The 23,182-nt window shown below is 44.8% G+C and overlaps 1 protein-coding gene across 1 annotated transcript in view; it reads left to right on the top strand.

The window, feature by feature from the left end:
- The window catches only part of LOC146346984 (gamma-1-syntrophin-like), a 51,306-nt gene that overhangs the window by 11,909 nt on the left and 16,215 nt on the right, over positions 1-23,182 (top strand). Inside the window, exons 4-6 of the mRNA XM_084851457.1 lie at positions 147-204; positions 1,961-2,004; positions 2,112-2,153. Of these exons, the coding sequence (XP_084707583.1) occupies positions 147-204; positions 1,961-2,004; positions 2,112-2,153 (144 nt within the window). The remainder of the gene's footprint in view (positions 1-146; positions 205-1,960; positions 2,005-2,111; positions 2,154-23,182) is intronic.

Below are 23,182 nucleotides of genomic sequence, written 5' to 3'. Positions count from 1 at the left end.
GCTTATTATTAAAATGAATTGTAGAATACACAATGTTTCCCTTGAATAATACAAAAGTAAAAAAAAAGAAGTAAAATCTTCAAAAAAATGTAATAATATTTATGAGTTTTTCATCTCAGTGAAATACAGTTATTTTCATCTCATAGGGAGGAGCAGAGCATAATATTCCAGTGGTTGTTTCCAAAATTTCCAAAGAGCAACGAGGTATGTTTCTATGCTGAACTATTTGGCCTAAAGATTAAATACAACATCTCCAGGTTTATACATTTATTTTTGGGTGACTGCATAGATTTTTTCCCCCTATTAAGAATATGACACTAAATTTGAGCGGCATTTCTTTTTTCCTCTGTGTCCTATCTCTTAGATTGTAAAGTTCTGGTCAAATGTTTTATTTATATTTTTTTAATTCTTACATTAGCCACTTTGACAGCCTTTTTGGCTGGGGGATAAAATAAGCATTTAACTTTTTTTATTTAATGTTTATTTAACATTATGTAACTTTTATTTATTTAATGTTTAATAAAAAAAACAGGCTTTCCTTTGTTAATTTTAATTTCACCTGGTTCAAAACCCTCTTAAATACAAGCTGTGTTATTGCCACTGAAACTTTTATGTGCAGCTTAGATTTTTATTGTCCATATCAACTGGTTGTGGTGGACATGGAGCATGCCAAACATTCCCCAAGTGAAGAAGAAGCTTCTGCTTTCATGGGACAGTGTCCAATGCTTCTGCCCCACTTATACCATTGGTGTAGTGCTAGTGTAAGAGATTTGCAGCGCAATGCCAGCAGTGTTAGCCGGTGTGAAGGGAAACCCGTCACACCAGCATGTGCTATTGGCTTTCCACATGAGGTTGCTTATGCTAGTGTTACATCAATTGTGTAAACAGAGTGGCAGCATTGGATGCTACCCATGGAGCGTCATATGTGCATCAAAGCACCTAGGAGTCAGGATATGCTATGTGCCAGGTCAGGCTCCTGTAAAGTTGAGGAGGAAGCAAAGGAGGAGTAAGTGGAAGGTGAACCATAGTCAGCAAGAGCAGATCTCATAGCAGTTCTCTCCTTTGGCCAGAGCAGTCTGGTAAACATTAGGCTGAATCTAGGGATGCTTGAGAAATTCAGTCTTGGCAAATTCTGAAACAAACTGACCTGATCTGTACTTCCCAGACCAGGGGTAGGCAACTTGTGGCCCTCTAGGAGTTTTGGCATAAAACTCCCATTGTCCCTCATCATTGCCTATGGGCTGATGGGAGTTGTAGGTTTAAACAACTGGGGCCACAAGTTGCCTGTCCCAGACTAATGTGTGGATCGGAACAAAGTTATCCAGCAGAGTTCACACTACTCCAGATGGTGAGATTCTGTTCTTTTGCTTCAAAAAATATCAAACTGCATTTAAAATGCACATTTTGAGAGCCGTACATTTGAAAATGTGTGTTTTGCGAGAAAACACATCCAGAGATACACATTTAAATGCAAAATTTCATCTGGATTTTTTTTTTTTTAAAGGTTAATGTGGAGACAGGACAGAAACTGGCACAGACTAGAAATAGACTGATTAGTCCATCCCCAGCTGAGACCCTACCGGACATCCCTCAGGTCATCCTTTCATGACCCACTGCAGGCTTGAATCCTGACACTATATGTAGAAAGAGATCTGTAGTACTGCATTTTCAAATGATAATTATTCTTTACATTTTTGAGATTGAAAGTATGTTATGTGAAGAAGAAATAAAATTCCTTGCTGTGTGTGTGTGTTCTTTAAAATATTTTCAGAAAATATAAAATTGGGGAAACCTGCAGTGAGTTTGCTTCTTTTTGTCAACTATTTATCCTTCTTCCATTTCATGCCCTGCTGATGCTGCCAAAGGAAAAATATAGAAAAGGTTGAAATGAAAAACATCTTCTCTCCCACCCTCCCTCTGTCTCTCTCTTATACACACATTCTCTTTCTCTCTCTCTCAGCGGAACTCTCAGGCTTGCTGTTTATCGGAGATGCAATTCTACAGGTAGGTCAACCCACTCTCTTTTGTTAGGATTTTTTCCTAGTGAAACACAAAACCTAACTTGAATGATACATATACTCAAAATATTGTTGTTACTTCTTCCTTAACAGATTAATGGAATTAATGTAAGAAAATGCAGGCATGAAGAAGTGGTGAGCTTATACTCCCTTTTCTAAACTGCTCTGGGTTTTAATGTAAATCGACATAGCTGTGTTTCTGTTACACTGTTCATCATTCTGCTCCGTAAGTCTTTCCCTCTGAGGTTGCTAAATGAGCCATCCTTTGATATCGTATGTTCTCCACTGGTTAGGTTTGCTGACCTCAGTCATGTTACAGTCGAAGTGACCATTTTATTTCTTCGGATGTAGGCATTTTTTATGTGCTCTGTCCATCTCATTTTAGCTGTTCTGTTATGCCTGGTGAAATAAGTAGAGCCTTCTTCATGTGCTAATAGTGTGGAGGGATACCACATATGTACAGAGCAGGGCTGTGCTGCTGACCCCACACTGTGGGTTGAACATGGACATCTGAAGAGGAAGCCCTACACGTGCGAAGTTGCTCACACATAGGGGCTCCATGTTACATCAGCCGTGTGACATCAGGGGCGGGGCCAGCAGCACAGCCCCACGTCTCCACCTACAGCTGAGAGCCCTCCAGATGAGTAATGAGTGAAGAGTGCTTAAGACCACTTTTTAGACATAGTTTGCTCATTGTTCCAAGTAAGTTGGAAATATTTTGCAGGGAGGGGAACTCCTTCTATTTTCTCCTGCAGATGTCACTTTTAAAATAAGCTGCTTCTTTTTTCTTTTTTTTCTTAACGTACTATTTTCTTTTGGGTTTGACTCACACTTGAAGAGTTGCAGTGGAATGCTGTCTTCTCTGCCTCTCCTCTGTCCCTTCTCTTCGTATGAATTGTAATTTTCTATCTGAAAATAGTGATAATCTGTAATTTTTAGATGAAGGGTCTCTAAGGGCCAAATTAGATGAGATGGTCTTCACACAATTATCTATCTATCTATCTATCTATCTATCTATCTATCTATCTATCTATCTATTTATTTGAAGCATCTTTAGTCAGAATAAGACCCAGAATGTCTTCTAGACATGGCACACAAAGAAAAAAATGCTGGGGAGAGAGGAGGGGAAAAGCAAGCTCAGGTGTGAACAATTTTTAAAAGATTACTTGGAGGTGCAAACCCCCTCCCCCAATAGGAATTAGAGCTAGGGATGTATGAACCCACCCCTGTCCAGGTTCTCTGGGAACCTGCCCAGCCCCTGCCCCCACTTACCAGTCCCTGGACTGTGCTCGGCCCCTCCCATGCTCGGGGAGCAGCCTGCACTCACCCCGGCAAGCTCCACGGTCACCATTTTTTGAAAAATAAAATGATGATCAAAAAAATGTGCACATTTACATATGCATGAAAATGTGCATTTTTACGAATGTGCATATTTGCATATGCGCAAAATGCATATTTTAGCAAAATGCAAATTTTGCACATATGCAAATATGCACATGTCCAAATGCACATTTTCGTATATGCAAATATGTGCATTTGCAAAATGTGCATTTTTGCACATACACAAGTATGCTCATTTTGCAATCACCATTTTATTTTTCAAAAAATGGCGACCATGGAGCTCGATGAGGCCACCGGGGTGAGTGCGGGCCACTCGCCAAGTGCGAGCAGTGGGTGACTGGGAGCAGGGGCTTGGCGAGCGGGGCTCGTGGGTGCGGGCTGGGTGAGTTCCACAGGATTTCCGAATGGAATCAGGTGTCCATGCCATCTATAACCAGAACCCTGATTTGGAGGATAGAGGCTTTAACCCCTTTTTCCCCATTGTGGTTGTGATCTAGATCATCCTACCCTCTGCTATGCTATTTACATTGGAATAGGGATGTCAGAGAATTCTGCGACGGATCTCGGTGAGGCTGAATGCACTGGCATTCGGCCCCCTGAAATCCATCACGGAACAAAGCCTCTGCCCCCCCAACCCACGAAAGGTGCACAGGACAAAGTCCCCGCCACCCCCAGCCCACGAAAGGTGTGCGAAACGGATCACTTACCTACTCCCGTCCGCGCTGCTTTGCAAATGGTGGCCGTCCTGCGGCCGCCATTCGCTTCCTCCTCTTCATAGCCGTGATAGGCTATGTAAATACTTACGTAGCCTATCACGGCTAACGCAGGGACACCATTTGCATCCCTGCGGAGGCCGTGATAGGCTACTTAAGAATTTACGTAGCCTATAATGGCGGGGGGGGGGGAACCCAGCATACGCAAATGGCGGCTCAATACAGGGACGTAAATGGTGGCGGCTATGACAGCCGCCATTTGCGTCCCTGCAGGGCTGCCCAGTGGCCGGATGTCCAGCTGTGGGCAGCCGGAGCTGGCCAGCGGCTCTGCAGCTTGGCCGCGGAGCGGAGCTGGCCAGGCAGGATTCTGGGGGGAAGGACGGAGTGCCTTCCCCTACGTCGAGGATTCCAGGGGGAGGGACAGAGCGCCTCCCCCCCACCGTGGATTGCCCGGCGCGGAGACAGGTAGGTGTTTCGTACATCCCTACATTCGAAGGCAAGCTCCCACTCACACAAGCAGGACCTGTTCTTTGAATGCAAATAGCATGTGTGGAGGTCCAAATTTTAAATAGTTTGGCATTGAAACATAGATGTCATCCATAGTTGAGTGATATAAGTATACCATTAGGATGTGGGTGCAAGGGAATTATAACTCATTTTTCAAAAAGTTACTCACAGAGATGCTTGCAATACTTTGGGCTGGCTCCGGACTAATGCTGGATCAACTGCACTGGCAGAAATGGATTTCCCCACCCCTTCTTTCTCACAGCAACCCCTCCATCCCCTTGAATCCACACTGCATCAAATGGTATTGACAACTACCACCCAGTTTCTAGGGATGTGTGAAAGTCACTTACCTTTTTGAAGGGGTGATTCGCGGTGGGGGGGAGGCGCTCTGCACCTCCCCCTGAAATCCTAACCTGGCCTGCTCCACTCTGCGGCTATTCCTCAGAGCCGCTGGCTGGATGCATTCGTAGGCGTGCAGAGCCTGCAGACGCAAATGGCGGCGGCTACGGCGGCTGCCATTTGCATTCCTGTTTTTTTGCCGTGATAGGCTATGTAAATATTTACGTAGCCTATCATGGCAAAAAAACAGTAACGCAAATGGCAGCCACTGTAGCTGCCGCCATTTGCATTCCCTTTTTTTTCTGTGATAGGCTACATAAATATTTATGTAGCCTATCATGGCCTCCGCAGGCATGCAAATGGCATCCCTGCATTAGCCATGATAGGCTACGTAAGTATTTCCATAGCCTATCATGGCAAAAATGGGGAAGCGAATGGCGGCCGCAGATGCGGCCACCATTCACAAAGCAGCGCAAACGGCACCAGGTAAGTTCTCCGTTTCATGCGCTTTTCATGGGGTGGTGGGGCAGGGGGGCTTTGTTCTGCCATGGATTTCAGAGCACTCTTGGAGGATACTGATTGCCTAGACCCATTTCAGTCTGGGTTCCAGCCTGTAATGTTGAGGACATTGCCCCTTTAAAGCCTCCATTTGCGTAAATGGGATACTTACAGAAAAGAATGTGCAGCCATTTAAGTGGCAAGGGCCAAGCAGCCTGCAAACTGCCCAGCAGCTTGCCCCACACCACTTGCCTGGGTCAGGTAAGGGCTGGGTGTTCGGTGAGCACTACGCGGTCCATCCATCCTTCTTATGGTGTTACACAAGCTTTGTTGTGGCCCAGCACGCACCCGACGAAGCTGTGGGGCTGCCCATCCTCCCTAGTGAGCCACAATTGTGGCTTGGGCGCTCCCAATTAGGTAGTGTTTCGTACTTGGTGGCTGTAAACATGCACAATGGCCGCTTGCTAGGGAGGACGGGCAGCTGCTGGTAGGGATGGCGGAGAATTCCTCCACAGACCCCAGTGAAGCCGGATTCAAAGGAATCCGGCCTCCGGAGTCTGTGGAGGAACAAAACACTTACTTCTGCCTTCCTGAGGAATCCTCACCCACCAGCCCCTCCTTGCCACCAGGCCCGTAGCACCAGCGATACGGCCGCCATTGCCGTACCACTGGCTGAGGCTGAGTGACTCTGGATGCAAATGGTGTCTGCTATACCATTTGCGGCTGTAAAGGTCTTTGATTAAGCTAAATGCAGCCGTAAATGACTGCATTTAGCTTAAAATAAGGGCTTTACGGCCACAAATGGCATCTGCGGTTTTTCACGCGATAGGCTAGTCTCTCTGGGTCAGGTAAGGACTGCTATGCCATTTGCATCCGGAGTCACCCAGCCTCAGCCAGTGGTACGGCAATGGCAGCTGTATTGCTGGTGCTACGGAGCCGGCCAGTGAGGATTCCAGGGGGAGGGACGGATCGCCTCCTCCCCCGTGGACCCCCCTCGGAATGGAAGGTGGGTCTTTCATACATCTCTAGCTGCTGGACGCTTGTGTCAAGCCGTGGAGTGTTTGGTGAGTGGGTCTGTGAGTGCCTCATGGTTCGGTGAGCAGATTCCGGGAGGGTGGGCAATGTGGCGTCTGTCAGACTCTAACCCCCACCTCCAGGACTCTCATGGCATCCCTAGGTGGGATCACCAAAAATCAGGCAGGGGAACCTTCTGCAAGCAGAGCTCTTCCTCTTAGTAGCCAGATCCTGGTTCTAACCTTTTGTACTGGATATAAATGCAAAGGAGCTCCTGGCTTCCAAAACAAACTCTTCTTCATAGTACAGTATGGTACTATATTATCGTTCTGCATTATATAATGTTCAATATAATATTGTACTATATGATGTTCAAAAAGCAATTGTATTGTTTTTCTAATCCCATTTCTTGGCGCTGTACTTCTGGTTCTGTGCTTAGTTTATATATAGCTCATCAGCTTCCATCATGTGGTTTGTTTGCAAAAGGAGCTTAATCCTTCGCTGGGTTTTTCTTGTAATATGGAGGCTATAGTTTTTACTTACAGTGTCGTTGTGCCTTGCTGTTCCAACAATGATCAGATTAGTTTAGTCAGTAGTTAAGCTAATGCACAGAATCATTCAGTGGGTGCAAAATGAGTTATTGGGGCTTCTGATGTTTTTCAGAGTGTAGTGCTATGCTGCCATGCTACTGTGTTGTTGTTTTGTGTTCTGAGCCAATGAAGCAGGATATGAAATGAAAGCTGAATTATGGCTCCCTTGTTAACCTGATTATGTTTTCTATGATTAATATTTCTTTTCAGTTTGATTTGCATAGCTTAGCCCTGGTTGTATTTTCTCCACCTCTATCTTTTTGGGTAATATCCAATGTTAGTCATATGTGCTAATTTAACTTCCATTCATTCCAGTGGGTCTACTCTATGTAGGACTAACATTGGATAGACACTACCCTTTGACATAGATGTAAAGTAGGTAGTTATTTACAAACCTTTGACAATACCTGAAAATGTTTATAGATGACTCATCATGCAAATAACCACAGCAAAGCAGATACATGATGTAAATAGAGATTAATCTAAAATAATTGCACCTAGAAACTTAGCTGAGGCAGGGGGAACTTGAGCACAAAGACCAGCAAGGGTAGCTTTAACCAATACAATCCCCTAGGCAGAGTATTACAATGGAGCTCTCCACTCCTCCTTTGCAAGATCCTGCAGTTTTTGAGCTTGGTAGGTATTCCTCTGCTATCCAACATAGGTTTGATACTTCATTGACAGTCTCTCTCACCATCGGGGTTTCACATCTGTGGACATCTGGCTGTTCACTGCTTAGACCCCTCTGTGCCTGGCCCTAGATTCAGAACAGTTGCTACTGTTCCTCTCCACAAGTGCTTTACATCTGGCAAGTACATCTTGCGGTAAACTCCGTCCTTATTAGGGATGGATGATGCTCACTCAAAAATGAATTTGGCCCCCTTGAGTGACCCAGTCAAATACTGAAAGCCCTTGAGGGGGATTTGATGTTTGTCTGGGCAATATGAAGGGGCTTAATTCCGCCCACTCCCAGATTGTGATGGGGAAAAAGTATACTTTGGAGTCCAGGTTGGGTTCGCATGTTGTAGCAGCTCCAACTAGGGATGTGCGAGCTCACCCCTGTCCAGGTACTCCAGACTCCTGCCCAGCCCCTGCCCCCGCTCGCTGGTGCCTGGACTGCGCTCAAGCCCTTCCCACTCTCAGAGAGCAGCCCGCACTCATCCTAGTGGCCTTGTTGAGCACCGGGAGTGCCATTTCTAGAAAAAAAAAATGGAGATCGCAAAAATGCACATGTTTTTGTATGCATGAAAATGTGCATTTTTGTGAAGGCACACATTAGTGTGTGTACGAAAATGTGCATTTTTCATAAAACATGCATTTTTGCGATCTCCATTTTTTTTTTTCTAGAAATGGCACTCACGGTGCTCAACAAGCATCACTGGGTTGGCAGGGGGAGAGAAGGAGAGACCACAAGTGGTCCCTCTATGTCTACATCTGTCCCATTCTAGAGGAACAAGTGCATTTTGTTGTTGTTTGTGAAGCATCGCAGAGATGTGCTGTTTGTGAGTTCAAAGAAAAGTGTATGGAACAAGGATAAACAAGTACCTAATTTCAAACATGCTGGTGTGCTCACAATATTTGCTGTGAGCAAAGGCAAGTCCTCCCATCCTCTCTCTGTCTTAATTTTCCTGACCAAGGGAGTTCTGACCCATATATAATGAGTGTATGTTAAATGACAGGCACTGTATATAGTTACAAGCTGTTGTTTTCACTGCTTTACAGAATATAAACTTTCCCCAAGCCTAGTAATTGATGGCCGTGTGAAAATATCATGTGCATTTCAATTAGTACCAAATGAAACAGTTTTTAAAAAACAAAAACCCTTCTTTTTAATGCCTTGAAACTCCCTGCTGTATTTGCTTGAGAGAAAAGCATTCAGTCCACATACACTATGCACATTATATTTACTTGTTGGGCCCTAAGAAATAGCCTTTGCCAACTAGACACAATGTTGGAAGTTCATGATTAGAATATCCTGTAAGGTGTTTTGTGTGTGTGTGTGTGTGTGTGTGTGTGTGTACTAAGTAGTAGTAGTGCTCTGGGTCAGGGTGTTTACTTAAATATCTTCATCCATTGTACCTTTTCTCCAGTACAAGTCTCTCTCCCCTGTGGGGCTACTGGCAGTGGTGGGGGGTGGGGGAGACAATTTAGGTTGGGGAAAGAGCATAGATGGGAATTAAAACATGTATTTATTTATTTATTTATTTATTTATTTAATTTATTAATTGCCCATCTGGCTGGTCACCTAGCCATTCTGGGTGATGTACAGAGTGTATAATAAAACAGTTTAAAACAATAAAATTCTACAGTAAAAACATTGTATTTCTAAAAATACCCTAACCCACCCCAAATGCCTGCCTGAACAACCACGTTTTTAATGTGTGGTGGAAGATCATTACGGAGAGGGATCCATTATGGCGGAGTTCCCTAGGGAGGGAGTTCCACAGAGTGGGGGCCACCAGAGAGAAGGCCCTCTCCCTCGTCCCCACCAGTCTAGCTATCCTGGCTGATGGGACAGGAGAAGGCCATACAAGGCTGATCTTGTTAAGCACTCTGTCTGGTGTTGCTGAAGGCACTCCTTAAGATAGGCTGGGCCAGAACCATATAGGGTTTTAAAGGTCAAAACCAACACTTTGAATTTGGCCCAGAAAATAACCTTCTTCCAGAGCACCACTTCCTCAGTATTCAAGGCCACCCCATAGAGATAATAATTAGTAAAGCAAAAACAGTCATGTCTAGTTTGCCCCTCAATTTTTCCCAATATCAGGGAGACAAGCAATCTTAGATACAGAGTCCTAAATATAGGTCCTTGTCGAGAAAGCATTTAACCAACCACTCTAACCAGTCCATTTGGCACAAAACCAATAGGCAGAACTATTAATAAAGGAAGTTTATTATACAGAAGAAGACAACAGAAACTGCATAAGGGGGGGATATAAATACTTCAAACAGATGCCTTTCTTCACTGTTTGGTTAAGTTCTCAAAACTGGTATGTTTCAAAAAGCCCTTTCTTCAGGACATTAAAAAGAATCTAGGATGGCTTTTTTGGTTGTCCAGCCTGGAACAGTGCACTTATCTCCTGTGCAGTCATCAGGTAGAACCAGCACAGAGAGAGGGAGAAAGAGAGAGAGAATGTGGGTGTGCAAGTTCTACTGGTCCTATTTTTAAACAAGAAGTGTCTACATTGATAATAAGATCATACTTCCTGGTCCCTGAGACAATTAGAGCTGGGCAAGTAATGAATAGTACTGGAGTTGATTAATGCACCTCTCATGAAGAACAAAGTAAGGACGCAATCCTAAGGAGGCAGCAACTATCCTATGCAGCATGGCTGCAGCACAGAGGACAGGATCCCCTCCGTGTTCCTGCCGCCCTGCATTCTGGGCTAGATGCACATTTTCACTCGTCTAGCTGCAGCTTCAGGGAGGGGAAAGGAAGGGGCCTGGAGACCTGACAGGAATCTGTCTAAAACAGCTTCCATGGTCTCCTCCCTTCCCTGCCCCAGGGAATACCCTGTTTTTGCCATCTGCATGCTCCATTTATGATTGCGGAGGAGGCGTCAGCATGGAAAGAACTCCGCCGACTACGAGGGGGGTGGGGCAGGGAGTGTGGTTTCTGGAAACCATAAAATCCCACACACAATCCTATGGCCACAGTGTCTAGTGGCCATAGGATTGCTCTCCCCAGTAATATTTACATAGGTACAACAACTACTTGCTTGGTGTAGTAGACTGAAAATATGTAGGAAATGAAACATATGCACATAACTGTTCAGTCTGACTGTTTGCAAGCTTTGCTGGTGGTCTTTCAAAATTAACACTGAGCCAAATTATCACTAGTGAAATTTTTAGGGACAAAATGTAAAAAATCAAAGATACCTCTTATTTTATTTTTTCATGGCTGTCAGAAGCCATAATGTTTCCCCTTCTCTGCTCCTCTTGTAGTTTCATTTTGTCTTCTCCCTCACTGCATGATCCTAGCCAATCAGTGATCATGTAGTAAACAAAATGTCATGTCACTATGTAGCCAGTTTGGCTATGTAGTGGAATGAAGAGGATGAGCGCACCCAAGTGACATTCTCCTGTCCCAGGACTGTGTTTTGAGGATGGGCAATGAAACTGCTGCAGCAAAGTGTTGTAAGAGAGGGGACACATTCTTTAGGCAATTGGGGAGCCTCACAGCAGAGCACTGAGCAAGAGGGAGCATTACCTAGTCAATGTGAGGACACATTCCTTTCCACTGGCACAATGGGGAGATCATCTCACCCTGTCCAAAGACACCCCATCGAAGCCTTGTGGAAAGTTTGGGCCCCTTTTGCAACTGACCAACAAAACCGTGAAGTCAGGTACCTGTGTCTGTGCCAACACTCTGAACTTCCTGCTCCCCTGCATCTCATAAGAGATGGCAGAGCTTCTTATGCTCCTTTTTACCTTTGGTGGTGTCCCTTGTATGCACTGGCCTTTCAGCCAAAAGTTGTGATAAATAATAAATCAGATAAGCTGTTTAAAAAGCAGCCACAGTTCCTCATCCCAGATCCATTATATTGCTAACTACCTATTTTCTCAAAGTGAAGGTCAAATTGTGATAGCTTAGCAAATATGACAATTGGTGATTTTCTTTTCTCACTGTGTTATTTCATGTCACCTGTGATTGGTAAGTCTTCGACCAGTTCTCTTCTGGGCCTGACATGAGAAAGGACAACTAATTAATTACCATGCGGTAGTTTTGTATCAGCAGCCAGCTATTTTACTTGTGATCCAGATTCCACTGATACAGTATGAGCCTTTTTGATCAATTCAAAAACAAAATATGACTAACACAAAGTTACACTTAGTCCTTCTTTGAGCCAGGAATTTTCTGACTGTTGTGAAGAATATGCCTGCTTCCTGATGAGGCTTTTATACCTAGGGATGTCAGAGAATTCTGCCACAGATCTTGGTGAGGCCGAATGCCAGTGCATTTGGCCCCCCGAAATCTGTGGCGGAACGAAGCCCCCCTGCCCTGCAAAAGGCGCACGAAACAGGACACCTACCTGCTGCTGTTCGCGCTGACTTGTGAATGGTGGCTGTGTCCATAGCCGCCATTAGCTTCCTCACTATAGCCATGATAGGCTACGTAAATACTTATGCAGCCTATCATGGCTAATGCAGGGACGCCATTTGCGTCCCTGTGGAAGCCGTGATAGGCTGTGTAAGTATTTATGTAGCCTATCACAGCAAAAAAAAGGGAACACAAATGGCGGTGGCTACGGCGGCCGCCATTCGCGTTCCTTTTTTTTTGGCCGTAATAGCCTACGAAAATATTTACGTAGGCTATTACAGCAAAAGAGGGGCGCAAATGGCGTAGTGGCTGCCATTTGCATTCCCTTCTTTTTTTTCGCCGTAAAAGGCTACGTAAATATTTATGTAACCTATCACGGCATAAAAAAAAGGGAATGCAAATGGCGGCCGCTGTAGCTGCCGCCATTTGCATTCGCTGTTTGTTTGTTTTTTTGTCGTGATAGGCTATGTAAATATTTATGTAGCCTATCACGGTAAAATACAGGGATGCAAATGGTGGCGGCTACGGCCGCCGCCATTTGCGTCCCTGCAGGCTGCCCAGCGGCCGGATGTCCGGCTGTGGGTGGCCCCGGCCGGCAGCTCTGCGGAATTTCCACGGAGTGAAGCCAGCCGGAGAGAATTTTGGGGGGAGGGACGGAGCTCCTCCCCCCCACTGCGAATGTCACCATTCAAAAAGGTAAGTGACTTTCGTACATCCCTATTTATACCATCACCCTGCTTCACTCACATTTTTACAGTCATGGGGGAGGGGGTGTCCACATTTCATCATCTTCTACTTGCAACTAGGGATGGTGCAGGTGCCTGATTCAGTCTGGGAATCCGGCAGAACCACCCTTCCTGCACCCCGGAGCCCCTGCCCCTGCTCGCCCCTTGCCTGCACTTGGCAAATGGCCTGCACTTACCCCGGTGGCCTCTTTGAGCTTTGCAGTCACCATCTTTGAGAAATAAAATGGCGAACGCAAAATGTGCACACACAAAAGTGTGCATTTTTGCAAATGCAAATATTCTTATATGCGAAAATGCACATTTTTTTTAAAAAAAACATATTTTTGGTCACACACAAATATGCACCTTCACAAAAATGCACATTTCACACATGAAAATATGTGCATTTGCACATACAAAGACATGCACACGTTTGCAATCACCATTTTATTTTTCGGGGGGAAATGGCAACTGCAGAGCTCAACAAGGCCACTGGAGTGAATGGGGGCTGCTAGCCAAGCGTGGGAGGAACTGAAGTGTGGTCCAGGGACCGGAAAGCAGGGGTAGGGGCTGGGCGGGCATCTGGAGAACCCAGGCAGGGGTAATTTAGCACATCCCTACTTTCAGCCCTCCATGTTTACTCACTGCTTCTTCCATCTTTCTTTTACCACAAAATATCTGTTAAGGAAAAAAGACAGAATTGCTGCATGATGCCCTCTGATCATGGTAGGAGCCCTCTGTCTGGAAGGACCCTGAATGCACCCTCACATCTGGAAGCTACTTGGTGCAGATCCAAGTAGCTTTTTACCAGGTAGGCTGTGAATCCTCAGCTGGTTTCCAGGTGATATCATGAATAAAATTAAATACATTAAGGGAGCAATCCTATGGCTGCTAGTCAGTGGCTAGATGGCCATAGGATATCTGGTTCCCTGAGAACCGACCTTCCCCTCCTTCTGCGATGCCTCGCAGGCAGCACGGAACATCCCCATGCTCAGCACTTGGAAGAGGAGTGCGGAGCTGCCCAAACAGAGCATTCCGGGGAGCTTTCCTGGGTGGGGAGGGTGGAAATGCCGATACGACGCGTCCTATGTGTTGTGTGGCAGCCTCCTTCCCCGCTCTGCCCTCCCACAGCTAGACAACTGATATTGGCTGTCTAGCTGCAAATGCAGGGCAGGAGGAGCATGGAGGGAACGATCCCCTCCGTGCTTCTCCTGCCCTGCATTGGATAGGCAGCTGACGCTAAGTTCAGACTTCAGAGGTGGCCGCCTATCTGCATAGGATGGCGCCCTAACAGCAATAATTGTGGCCAGCAGCCCAACTTTCAGGCATTTGGGTATATTTCAATGTTCATATAAAATCAAAGTAGTTGTTTACACTTAGTGTACAGTAAGACAAAATGTTTAAGTGTAGATTGGTGCAGAGGGTAAATTCCATGGGCACATTAATGTAGTAAAATAAAGCATAGGTTTACTATCAGGAAAATCATATTATGGGATTCAAAATATAAGATGAGATATTCCCCCACTACCACCACCTTGGGAGTAGGATCCATATTTGTCGTTACAGGATTTTAAAGAGCTTAAAATGTGTTTCCAGGGAACTGAGATCTGACCACCCATTATCCAAGGACCAAACTCAATGTTCATCAAATCACACATAGCAGAGCTCTGCATAATTGGCTTATTTACTTCAGTGGGAGTGTGCATAGACCCAATTCAGATTGGGACCAGGGCACTCTGGGAGGGAGAATTATACACCCCATTTTTGTCCGCAAAATTCTATGCACACCCCTTGGAGGGGATTAAAATGGAAAAAAAAGTAAATAAGCCAGTTGTTCATAGCTCTGCTATATATGATTTGAAGAGTTCTTAGTTTGGCCCCAAGAGTGATGAAATAAAAGCAAAAAACCGCAAATACCAACATCACTCTAACAGGAATTTTGTGCTGTAGTTAAAGTCTCTAATTGAAACAGGATCTCAACCTAAATTTAAGGATGCAGTTAGACATATCAGGAAATCCATTCATTGATCTCCTGCTCTTTTTAAAAAGTGAGATAGCAGTCAGAGGCGAAAGAAGGTGAGTCTGATTGGAACCATGGGACTGGAGAGAAATGAGTTAACCATTTTTTTCTGTCCCATGAAAATACTCTTCTCCCTGAAACTATTTGTCCCACACAATAGGGAAATATGAAGCCCCTTCCTCCTGTTTCACGGGCCCAATAAGATTTGGCTCAATAGAATCTGGCCTTATTGGGGTCCATGGAGGATTTCTCAAACATCCCTAATGCATTGGGGATTTTTTTTAGAGGTGCTGTATCCATTCAGATGTTTTGTTCTGCACATCAGATCTATAACCATTAACAGTATTATTGGCAGAGAGAGTCCAGCATCTTGTGAGCAGAACCAGGAGCAGTGTCAGCAAAGAATTGTCACATTATTCCTGTTTAAGGAATCATTCATCCCACTTCAGCTGAAACAGAAATTAGACAATCTTTTAATGGAAATATCTCCTGAATAACAACAACAACAACAACAACAATTATGCTATTTATTATTATTATTATTATTATTATTATTATTATTATTATTATTATTATTATTATTATAAAAAGGGTTACACCTAAAAATTATTTAGGTGTTTTTGGTCTTTGTCCCTCAACACCAGAGGAAAAGAAAATGGATCTAATGTATATTTCAGTACTATTTAGAACATAAGAACATAAGAAGAGCCATGCTGGATCAGACTAAGGGTCCATCTAGTCCAGCATTCTGTTCACACAGTGGCCAACCAGCTGTCCACTAGGAACCTACAAGCAGGTCACAAGCGCAATAGCACCCTCCCACCCATGTTCGCCAGCAACTGGTGTACATAAGCTCACAGCCTCTGGTACTGAAGGTAGCACATGGCCATCAAGACTAGTAGCCATTGATAGCCTTCTCCTCCAGAAATTTGTCTAACCCTCTTTTGAAGCCATCCAAATTGGTGTCCATCACTACATCCTGTAGTAGCAAATTCCATAGTTTAACTATGCACTGCGTGAAGAAGTACTTCCTTTTATCTGTCCTGAATCTCTAACCAATCAGCTTCATGGGATGACCTCAGGTATTCTGGTATTTTGAGAGAGGAAGAAAAATGTCTTCCTATCCACATTCTCCACACCATACATAATTTTGTAGACCTCTATCATGTCTCCCCTTACCCTCCTTTTTTCTCAAATTAAACAATCCCAGCTGTTGTAGCCTTCTCTCATAGGGGAGATGCTCCAGCCCTTTGATCATTTTAGTTGTCCTTTTCTGCATTTTTTCCAGCTCTACAATACCTTTTTTTAGGTGTGGTGACCAGAACTGTACACAGTGTTCCAAGCATGGTCACACCATAGATTTGTATAGGGGCAGTATGATACTGCGAGTTTTATTCTCAATTCCTTCCCTAATTGTGCCTATAAGTAAGACCACTATTCTGGTGGTGGTGGATTTGTTTTCTAAGATGGCCCATTTCATCCCCTGCTCTGGGTTGCCCACAGCCAGGGAGACGGCGGAGCTTTTTTTGGCACATGTTTTCTGGCTTCACAGATGGCCCGAGGGTCTCATTTCAGATAGGGGGGCCCAATTCACTGCCTATTTCTGGAGGGAGCTACTTGGGCTTCTCCATCTTCCCTCCGCCCACCAGCCACAGACAGACGGTCAGACCAAGCACACCAATGCGATTCTGGAGCAATATTTGCATTGATATGTCAGTTACCAGCAAGATGACTGGTTTTCCTTGCTGCCTCTCACAGAATTTGCTTATAACAATGCCTGCCATGCTTCCACCCGCCAAACTCCATTTTTTTTTGCCAATTTTGGTTACCACCCCAAGGCTTTCCCATCCAGCCTAGCTCCCTCTTCGGTGTTTGTTTATTTATTTATTTATTTCATTTCTATACCGCCCAATAGCCGAAGCTCTCTGGGCGGTTCACAAAAATTAAAACCAAACAACACACAATAAAACAATTTAAAATATATAGAACATTAAAACCACAATATAACAATACAACCACAATAAAACCTAGCAGCAGTACAGGAGTTTAAAATACAGATTTAAAACAGCAAAGATAAAAATTTAGAAAGCTAAAATGCCTGGGAAAATAAAAAGGTCTTCACCTGGCGCCGAAAAGAGTACAATGTAGGCCCCAGGCGAACCTCACTAGGGAGCTCATTCCAGAGCCGGGGTGCCACAACAGAAAAAGCCCTCCTCCTAGTAGCCACCCGCTTCACTTCCTTTGGCAGGGGCTCACAGAGAAGGGCCACTGATGATGATCTTAAGGTCTGGGCAGGCACATATGGGAGGAGGCGATCCTTCAGGTAACCTGGCCCCAAGCCGTTAAGGGCTTTGAATGTGAACACCAGCACTTTGAATCGGGCCCGGAAATGGATGGAAATGGTGTTGATGGCCCATGAGTTTTTAGAGGAGTTGCGAGCGGTAACCACCTCTTACGGGACTCCCTTGAGCAAGCCAAGACAGCCTACAAGGCCTCTGCAGACTGGCGGCACCAGCCGGGACCATCTCTGCAACTGGGGGACTGGGTTTGGTTGTCTACCCAATACCTCCCCTCTCACCCACAAGGAAGCTCACGCCTCACCGCACAGGGCCTTTCCAGATTACGGCCCAGATTAACCCGTTGCTTTTCGCCTGGCTTTCCCCTGCTTCATGAAGATCCATCCTGTTTTTCATCGGTCCTTGCTGTCCCCCCTGGTTTCTGGCAACCCTCATCGCTTGGCTGGCTCCCCCCCGCCGCCAGTGCTGGTGGAGGGGGAGGAGGAGTTTGAGGTCGCGGAGATTCTGGACTCCCGTCTTTCTCACAGCCTGGTATGGGCCAGATGAGCAATCCTGGGAACCCACTGAAAATTTGCATGCTCTGTCACTGCTGAGGCGTTTCCACCAGCTGTACCCCCACAAACCCAGGCCCGCAGGGGAGGAGCATGAGGGGGGCCTCATGGGAGTGGGGATGATGTCAGGGTGGAAACTGAGCCCATAGAGCCCCAGAGCAGTTCTGATTCTGAGGAAGAACTGCAATCCATGGGTGAGGAGCTCGCTCATCTCTCACAAGCACAGCAGCTGGCAGAGATTCCTCCTGCCAGCATTCCTGGGATAGATAGTGACCCTGGCAGTGAGAGAGCACTGGAGGGGGGCTTGCTGGACGCTCGGCGCAGATGCAGGGAGCAATGACAGATGGAGGGTGCTGAAAGGAGGCGCTCCGCTCGTTTGGCACTAAAACAACCGTCGTGTCCCGAGGACCCAAGGGCAAGAGGGAGGATCTCTCCATAGCCCATAAGTTCAGAGTCTTCCCGTGGTTCTCCTTCAAACGGGGACCAACTGCCTTACCTGGAGCTTAGGCTACTCTGCTATCTTTCCCCAGTGCTGTTCCTTGCTTAGTCGCTAGTGATTAGTATCTGAAGGAGTCATAAAGAAATAAAGGAATAAAGCCTTGGAAAGAATCCTTGTCATCTGTGTCCTGAGTTGGCTATTTATTGGAGGGGACTGCAAGAGGCAGCTAGGGTGCTCCTGACACAGTGGCACATTGTAAAATAGTGCAGTTCTTGTATGGTACCTCTTTGGCTTTTTAAGGAAAAAATAATGATCCATTCTGAATTAGTTATCAATTCTCCTTGAATAGTTTGGTTCTGAAATTCATGTACTAGTTCCAAGTATTTTAAGTCAAAAGCCTCTCCCATTGAACAATTACAATACCTGTTTCATTACTTATAGTTTGGGAATCTAGAATATTTTAATATGTATTATTTATAAAGCACCTGAAGAACTAGATGCTGTTATAATTTAATGTAGACTGTTCAAACTGTGTTTGGTTATGATTAATGGCATGAGAAGAGGCCACAGCTATAGAACATTCACAGGAAATGTAAGGTGTATGTATACCTGATCGTGACTCAAGTTCAAGCCACACAAGGTCACAGATGACTGAAATGGATATGTTCAACATGCATATGTTGGTTTCATATATCGCATTTATTTATTTTTTATTTCATTTCTATACCGCCCAATAGCCGAAGATCTCTGGGCAGTTCACAAAACTTAAAACCAAAAAGCACACAGTAAAACAATATAAAATATAAAAGCATTAAAACCACAACATTTCAACATGAGGAGTCACTCAGTATTCAGGGACTGATTTCATATTTATTGACAGGGAAGAATCTGATTTTTCAGTATAAATGTTTCAGTATCGGCATGTTTTCTAGCAATTTCCTATTGATACTGATAAGGCATACCACTTCTAAAGCTAAATGAAGATGATCTTTAGGATTTCAGCTTTATCCATGTCTCAGGACACTAGATCTTATAGCTTGTGGGATCATTTGTTGATTATTCTTGCACAACTACACAGTGAAACTTTAAATATCATGTTAGTGATTTTGTTGATATTTTGATTTTTGAAATAAAAAATGTGATTTTGTTGATATTGATTATAACAAATAATCAAACATAATTTGTTGATTATTTTGTCCAAGGGGGAAATAATCACTCAAATATTTCCATCTATAAAAGCATAGCTGTAATAGAAGTTATACCCCGATATCTAATTAACTGCTGGCAAGTATGGATTTCTCTGGGATTAAGGTCTAATTAGGATTATGACCCCTTCATGGATCACTGCCTTGTTGTGGCGAAGGGGCTTGCGTAACTCAGTGAAGCCATAAGCTATGCCGTGCAGGGCCACCCAAGACGGACAGGTCATGGCAGAGAGTTCTGACAAAATGTGGTCCACTGGAGAAGGAAATGGCAACCCACTCCAGTATTCTTGCCAAGAAAACCCCATGGAACGTATCACAAGGCTAAAAGATATGACGCCGGAAGATGAGCCCCTCAGGTCGGAAGGTGTCCAATATGCTACTGGGGAAGAGCAGAGGGTATTTCCAAGTAGCGCCAGAAAGAGTGAAGCGGCTGGGCCAAACCCGAAAGGACACTCAGCTGTGGATGTGTCTGGCGGTGAAAAGAAAATCCGATGCTGTAAAGAACAATATTGTTTAGGAACCTGGAATGTCAGATCAATCAATCAAGGTAAGCTGGAGGTGGTCAAACATGAGATGGCAAGATTGAACATCGACATTTTGGGAATCAGGGAACTAAAATGGACAGGCATGGGTGAATTTAATTCAGGTGACCATCATATCTACTATTGTGGGCAAGAATCCCTTAGAAGAAATGGAGTAGCACTCATAGTCAACAAAAGGGTGGGAAAAGCAGTACTGGGGTACAATCTTAAAAACGATAGAATGATCTCAGTACGAATCCAAGGCAAACCATTCAACATCACAGTAATTCAAGTCTATGCCCCAACCACTGAGGCCGAAGAAGCTGAGGTTGATCGGTTCTATGAAGACCTACAACACCTTCTAGAACTAACACCAAAAAAAGATGTCCTCTTCATCATAGGGGATTGGAATGCTAAAGTAGGAAGTCAAGAAATCACCGGGATAACAGGCAGGCATGGCCTTGGTGTACAAAATGAAGCAGGACAAAAGCTAATAGAGTTTTGCCAAGAGAACAGGCTGATCATAGCAAACACTCTTTTCCAACAGCACAAGAGGCGACTCTACACATGGACGTCACCAGATGGTCAATATCGAAATCAGATTGATTATGTCCTTTGCAGCCAAAGATGGAGAAGCTCCATACAGTCAGTAAAAACAAGACCTGGAGCTGACTGTGGCTCAGATCATGAGCTGCTTCTTGCAAAATTTCGGCTTAAATTGAAGAACGTCGGGAAAACCACTAAACCTTTCAGGTATGACCTAAATCATATCCCTGATGAATATACAGTGGAGGTGAGGAATAGATTTCAGGGATTAGACCTGATAGACAGAGTGCCTGAGGAACTATGGACGGAGGTCCGTAACATTGTTCAGGAGGCAGCAACGAAATCCATCCCAAAGAAAAAGAAATGCAAGAAAGCCAAGTGGCTGTCTGATGAGGCTTTACAAGTAGCTGAGGAAAGAAGGGAAGCGAAAGCAAAGGAGAAAGGGGAAGATATATCCAACTGAATGCAGAGTTTCAGAGAATAGCAAGGAGAGACAAGAAGGCCTTCTTAAATGAACAATGCAAAGAAATCGAGGAAAACAACAGAATGGGAAAGACTAGAGATCTCTTCAAGAAAATTGGAGATCTCAAGGGAACGTTTTGTGCAAAGACGGGCATGATAAAGGACAAAGAAGGCAGGGACCTAGCAGAAGCAGATGAGATTAAGAAGAGGTGGCAAGAATACACAGAAGAACTATACAGGAAAGATCTGAATGTCCCTGGTAGCCATGATAGTGCGGTCACTGAACTTGAGCCAGACATCCTAGAGAGTGAAGTCAAGTGGGCCTTAGGAAGCATTAGTAACAACAAAGCTAGCGGAGATGACAGTATTCCAGCCGAGCTATTTAAAATCCTAAAAGATGATGCTGTTAAAGTGCTGCACTCAATATGCCAACAAATTTGGAACACTCAACAGTGGCCACAAGACTAGAAAAGGTCAGTTTACATTCCAATTCCAAAGAAGGGCAACGCCAAAGAGTGTTCAAACTACCGCACAATTGCGCTCATTTCACATGCCAGCAAGGTGATGCTCAAAATCCTACAAGCTAGGCTTCAGCAGTATGCGAACCGAGAACTACCGGAAGTACAAGCTGGGTTTCGAAGAGGCAGAGGAACTAGAGATCAAATCGCCAACATTCGCTGCATCATGGAGAAAGCAAGAGAATTCCAGAAAAACGTCTATTTCTGCTTCATTGACTACGCTAAAGCCTTTGATTGTGTGGATCACAACAAACTGTGGCAAATTCTTAAAGTGATGGGAGTACCAGACCACCTTACCTGTCTCCTGAGAAACCTGTACGAGGGTAAAGAAGCAACAGTAAGAACCAGACATGGAACAACCGATTGGTTCAAAATTGGGAAAGGAGTACGACAAGGCTGCATATTGTCACCCTGCTTATTTAACTTATATGCAGAGTACATCATGAGAAATGCCGGGTTGGATGAATCAGAGGTCGGAATTAAGATTGCCGGGAGAATTATCAACAACCTCCGATATGCAGACGATACCACCCTAATGGCAGAAAGCGAAGAGGATCTCAAGAGCCTCTTGTTGAGGGTGAAAGAGGAGAGTGCAAAAGCTGGTTTGAAACTCAACATTAAAAAAACTAAGATCATGTCATCTGGCCCTATCACTTCCTGGCATATAGAAGAGGAAGAAATGGAAGCAGTGACAGATTTTACTTTCTTGGGCTCCAAGATCACCGCAGACGGTGACTGTAGCCATGAAATTAAAAGACGCTTGCTCCTTGGGAGGAAAGCTATGGCAAACCTAGACAGCATAGTAAGAAGCAGACACATCACCTTGCTGACAAAGGTCCATATAATCAAAGCTATGGTTTTCCCAGTAGTAATGTATGGCTGTGAGAGCTGGACTGTAAGGAAGGCTGAGCGCTGAAGAATTCAATTGATGCTTTCGAACTGTGGTGCTGGAGAAGACTCTTACGAGTCCCCTGGACTGCAAGGAGGTCAAATCAGTCCATCCTAAAGGAAATCAACCCTGAGTGCTCATTGGAAGGACAGATACTGAAGCTGAAGCTCCAATATTTTGGCCACCTAATGCGAAGAGAAAACTCCCTGGAAAAGACCCTGATGCTGGGAAAGACTGAAGGCAAAAGGAGAAGGGGACGGCAGAGGATGAGATGGCTAGATAGCATCACGGATGCAATGAATATGAACTTGAGCACGCTCCGGGAGAGAGCGCAGGACAGGAAGGCCTGGCGTGCTATGGTCCATGGGGTCACGAAGAGTCGGACACGACTGAACGACTGAACAACAACAACAACAACAAGGATTATGAAATGGAAGTAAAATAAAAGCTGCAATGGGACAAAATTAAAATGAATTGTGACAAGAATAATCATTTCCAGTGTGTGCAAGATATCATCCTTATGATCATCACTGAACACTATGAACACTGTAGGACAATTGTATTCCAGAGTCCTTTTTCCCTCCCAATAGCTAGGGATGCACAAAAGTCACTTACTTGGTCTCGCAGCTTGCTTGGCGGTGGGGGGAGGCGCTTCACTGCTCACCCCGAAGTTCAGGCCAGGGGGGGAGGCTTCCCTCCTCGCCCGGCCGAAATTCAGGCCGGGGGGGAGGCTTCCCACCTCACCCGGCTGAAATTCAGGCCGGGGAGAAGCACCCCGTCTCCCTGGCCACGAACTTCAAAAGAAAAAAAAAACGCCCCTGTGATAGGCTACGTAACGATTAAGGTAGCCTATCACGGCTAGATCTGCAAAGTCAGCCGTGATAGGCTACGTTAATCGTCACGTAGCCTATCACGGGTGACTTTGAAAAAAAAAAGCGAGTACGCAAA

Source organism: Heloderma suspectum, chromosome 4 (assembly GCF_057233095.1).
Source record: "Heloderma suspectum isolate Gila_16-S chromosome 4, 16-S_ref, whole genome shotgun sequence".
NCBI lineage: Eukaryota > Metazoa > Chordata > Lepidosauria > Squamata > Helodermatidae > Heloderma > Heloderma suspectum.
This window is presented reverse-complemented; position numbering and strand designations above follow the sequence as displayed.